At 31.4% G+C, this 4,986-nt stretch overlaps 1 protein-coding gene across 1 annotated transcript; it reads right to left on the bottom strand.

Moving 5' to 3' along the window:
* Nucleotides 1-348: 348 nt before the first annotated feature.
* On the bottom strand, nucleotides 349-3,201 carry LOC104111578 (cytochrome b561 and DOMON domain-containing protein At3g25290-like). The gene is made up of 3 exons (XM_009621308.4): nucleotides 2,416-3,201; nucleotides 1,630-1,878; nucleotides 349-1,053 (listed from the first exon to the last, which is right to left on the bottom strand). The coding sequence occupies exons 1-3, from the start codon at nucleotides 3,037-3,039 to the stop codon at nucleotides 736-738; spliced, it is 1,191 nt and encodes a 396-aa protein (XP_009619603.1). The 5' UTR covers nucleotides 3,040-3,201; the 3' UTR covers nucleotides 349-735.
* Between the last annotated feature and the right edge of the window lie 1,785 nt (nucleotides 3,202-4,986).

Here is a 4,986-nt window from a genome sequence, read left to right as displayed (position 1 = left end):
ACTTTAATAGTTATTCGTTGGTAAAATTCCTATCTTAGCATTTTACATTTGCAAGATAATTCTCATTGTTTTACCTTCCTTTTTTTCCCTATAAAATCTCAAACAATATAAAATTTTCAAAGAGATTTTTACAAGATTGGAATATTATTTTTCCTACAATTTTTGCATTACATAAACATTTTGCAGCTTCCCTTTAAGGATGTGTGAAGTTTAAAAATTGTATGTACAATGTTGTCTGATGTTAAAATTTGGAACGTATTAGTAAAAATTTTACTGTGCTTTTGATTTTGTACCAAAGATCGCTGAGAAAAGTGACTATTATATTTTGGGAAATTAAAGATTGCTATATTTGCAACTAAACACCAATCATTTCATATTAATAAATATTAAAAAGAAGCAAAAAACAACAAAAGATACTCTCATACATGGCTTCTACACAATAAGGAAATATAAAAATAAATTACAGTCCCAACCAAATTAAATAAATAAATTAGTATTCAGCTAACCACATGAAAACAAATACAGTATATAAGGAAAAGGCAGTTCGATGCACGAAACAACTCACGTTCACACAGCGTGTGAAGAAGGACCGCATCCAGAAAATTAATTTCAGACTTGTACTATATATAGATTTGTGGAGGAGAGAGCTATTTCTTTGTTTTTTGATTTTCCATCCGATATCCGATATCCGCATTGGAATCTGATTAAATCCGGATTCGCGCGAGGAGAACTAGTTCAAGAAGTGAGAGGTTGTTGTCTTCCTATATTTGAACCATTTTGGCCATCATAAAGCTTGTTATTTGATTTTCCAGGCTTCTTTTTAAGTACAATTGTCCAAGTAATGGCTTCTAAAATAAGAGCAATTCCTCCAAGAATTGAAAGGAAAACAATATAAGCCAATTTCCATTTGCTTTGTGGCTGCAAAATCTCAAGACCTTTAAACACATTGATGATTCCTAGAACAAGTACACCATATCCAACTCCATGGTGATACATATTCCAGTAAAATCTGTACTTATGATCCTTCTTTGGCCTTAGAAATAGCGCGAACACCTACAATTTTATGTCGAAATTATGCGATCAGGATTCAAATTTCAATATAAACAAAAAATGCTAAGTAATTTATTCTTATCTGCGTAACTCTTAGCTAGTAGAGTTACGCATTACCTATCTATGCTAATGGAAGGAAGCAGATACCTGGTGGAATAGTTGAAATGTGCACAATCTGACTCGAATACTACTATTATAAGTAAATAAAAATACTCCCTTTAATCTAAATTGATCTTCATGATTCAATTTATAAGTAGGGGTTTGCCATATTTTTTTGTCGAAATGACACCATGTAGCCACTTTAAATGACTACTATTTAGGAATTAGTCAGTGCGTCCTAAATTAAAGTTTTTCAGTTCAATTTTTCGGGACAAAAGTATCCTAAATTGTTCTGAAGTTAAGATTTTTAGTTTAAAATTTCCGGACAAAATAAGTACCGACTAATCTCTAAATAGCATACCTGAAAATGGCTATACGTGCACTTGCCCCCTTTTTTTTTAAGTCCAAAAGTTGATAGTCTCCTTTAAATTAAAGAAACTAAAGATAAAGAAGTTAAAGAATTTTAATGTGAAAGTATACCTGAAGAGTTGCAAGAGAGAATAAGGCAATACCAAAATCTCTATGGGAAGTATATTCAATTCCTTTAGATTGGCTTCCAAGTTTCAGACCAGTTGCCCAACCAGCAACTCCAATAGTATAAGATGATAATTGGCAAGCCACATGAACATAAAACCACAATGGATCTGCAAATGTTCTTAGGTACCTTGCAATCATAATTCCAATTGGAAATAGTATTCCCCAACTCACAACATTCAGAATTCCATGAATCTGTTCAACATAAATTCAAATGTCAGAAACAAAAATATATAAAATAAAATAAAAAGAGTAGCCCGGTACACGAAACGTCCCGCATTCATAAAGGGTCAGGGAAAAAGTTGCGTCACCGGACTTATTTTTACATTAAATCATTTGGCAGCCTGAATGCTAAAAGCCTTTAGAGGCCATTGATTGAACAAAATATTGTTCCTCCGTCGCGTTAAAATTCTGGGTCCTCCTATGCTTCAACGGAGATGTGATGTAAAAAAATATAAAAAAAAGAAAAAAGAAAAAAGAAAAAAGATTGAACTAACAAACCAAATGAAATTGGTATTTCTTGGCACTCTAGTGGTTGTTAAGTGGGATAAAAGTTACAGGCGACCAAAGTTCAAATCCCAGTAGATTGAACTTTGACGAGGAAATCATTGATACTTGTGCTGGTGGGAGATAACACATATTCGATAAAACAATGGAGTTGTAGAAAAACTGATCTGGACACTGTCGTTAGAAAAAAAATGAAATGAAATTTGTACTTGTTGAAGAACTTACATTTCTATTCTTGAGTCTAGAATCCTCAGAACCATTGCTAATACTCTTCCCTTTCATCAAATCAAGTTTTCCCTTGGAATTCAAATTCTCAGTCTGAAAATCATGAATTCCAGGGAATGTCCCATTCAAGACTGAACTTCCTACTTGCCAAACCTGATTCAATTCTGTCATTCCTTCTGGTAATTTTACACTAGCAAAAATTACCATCATTCCATTACTATACATAGCCTCCATATTAGTAACGCGATACACTAGCTCCCCTGGCACGATTGATTTATACGAATTCAACTTGACCGTTTTCGCGACTATAGAACCATTGGATTGTTTAAACGCGATTAACGCTTGTGTACCAATCATTCCTGTTGCATTTGGATTAATTCCCCAAGCAATCCAACCATCAGGTTTAGTAGGAGTAGCTACAAAGGCTAAATTTAAGGTAAAATCCTTGGAATTGTAATTCCAATGGATGTAACTATTCAAATGTGGTAAGTCGTTGCAATGTTCATATAATCTGTTCTTTGTAAACTTTTGTGATGTACATGACATGGAATATGACAATTCAGGTTTCAAAATCAAGAACATAAAATATAGGATAACAATACAACATGATTGATACAATCCCATGTCTAATGTTCTTGAAATTCTGGGAATAACAATCTTCTCTTTTTCTTCTTTTTTGTTTGGGTAGGGGGGTGGAGTAGGGGGGGGGGGGGGTTACTAGTATAGTTGGGAATGAGAACTTGTGGTTACCAACTACAAGTGGGAGATATAATGTTGGAGTATAGCAAATGCATAGAAAGGCAATTTCTGGCCTTATATAGTAGCAAATGGACTTGGGAGTGTGACTTTACCTTTAACTTATTGGGTACAATATTCTTAACCCGAGCCCGAAACTATTTATATCTGATAGCCGAAAAAGTGTATAAAACTTGTATAATATTTGTATATAACATACATAATGTATATATATACGAAAAATATATAAATTTTATACATTTTTCGACTATTATTTTTATCGCGACTATACAGTTTCATTTTTTCTAATTTATTCCTAAGGCAGAGTAGGGTCCTTTTGTATAAGGTGACATGATTGGATTCTTTTTCCTTTTTGTCTTTTTTCCTGCTTTATATATGAAAGGAAGTGTAGTGGTTTTAAAATTGGACATAAAAATAATTACAAATAATTGTTCATAATTTGTGAAATTAATAACCTGAAACATAAGGTATATAATCTATTACACTAGGCAAATTTACAGTATAATATAAAATCAATGTATATAAGTTAACCTCTTAACTTGTATATAAATTTTTCAAATTGACTCTTAATAAGAGCATTCGATTTAAGATAAAAGGAATTTAATTTTTTCTTCATTCAACTAGACATGTAGGCCAAGATACAGAGAATTCATCTTTCATTTCCTTTACTTTTTCTGAACATAACCAAACAGAGAGGGAAATTTTTTCAATTTTTTTTTCATCTGGTATCCGATATTGTATTAGAGTTTCTATTTATTCGGATTCGCACAGTATAAGACCCACTAAAAAGGAAATGCTTCCTATTAAGATTTTTTTTTTCATTTTAGAGAATTCGAACTCGAAAGTTGTGATTATTGGTTGGGGATCATATTCTTATTTTTGTTTCTCCTTTTTCTCTCTCAAGTTTCCATAAAAAGGAAAGGAGTTTGCAGATATTGTGAAGCACATTATCCTTTCTTTTGATTTTTTAATCTATTTAAGTATTTAATATTATAATTTCTCTTCACCCAATACTTTCTTTTTCCAAATTGTTGACATAATTATAAGATTCCCATGCTATGTAATGTTACCATCATTTCTTGTCTCAAAATTGGACCACAAGACTCCTCAACATCCATCCAAATAAAATGGAGCTGAAAAAAAGAAATAAAAGAGTCAAGTTGCTTGTTGTGGCATAAATAGAGTTTGAAATAAGATATGCAAATTTAGTTTTTTGGAATTTTTAGCGTAACATTTATCCCATTGTTGATTGAATTAAACATTTCATTAAAATAGTGTTAAGTACTGGTTATCACATGGCAAGATTGTTAACGGTCGTAATTTTATTCATTCTCCGACATTTATATATATCAAACAAATGAATACATGCCATGTCGTCTGGTTGAGTAAATTTTTTTTGATGGCTGATAAATACATGTTGACTTGTAAAATAAGAGAAAACTTTTATTTAGTCCAATACCAACTCGACTAGTTACATAATTAAATTTGACTAATTCTGAATAAATAAAACATAATTAAATTCGACTAATCATTGAGTTCATAAAGAAAAAAAAGTGTAAAGAGAAAATCTGTCACAAGTTCTTATTTTTTTTACTACATTCAAAAAGATAAAGTTATTTTTTATATATTTTGGGCACTTCGCTACTTTGGATTCTCTCTATTAATGCTCTTGACAAATTCTAAGGCCCATGCAAACGATCTACGCAATTGTTTTTTATTAAATTGCACATCTTTTCATCTTCTTGTCAAATAGATTATTATAATTACAAAGGGCATCAAATGATGATTATGATAATATATATGATTAATAAACAG

The sequence above is a fragment of the Nicotiana tomentosiformis genome, chromosome 9, assembly GCF_000390325.3.
Source record: "Nicotiana tomentosiformis chromosome 9, ASM39032v3, whole genome shotgun sequence".
Lineage (NCBI taxonomy): Eukaryota > Viridiplantae > Streptophyta > Magnoliopsida > Solanales > Solanaceae > Nicotiana > Nicotiana tomentosiformis.
This window is presented reverse-complemented; position numbering and strand designations above follow the sequence as displayed.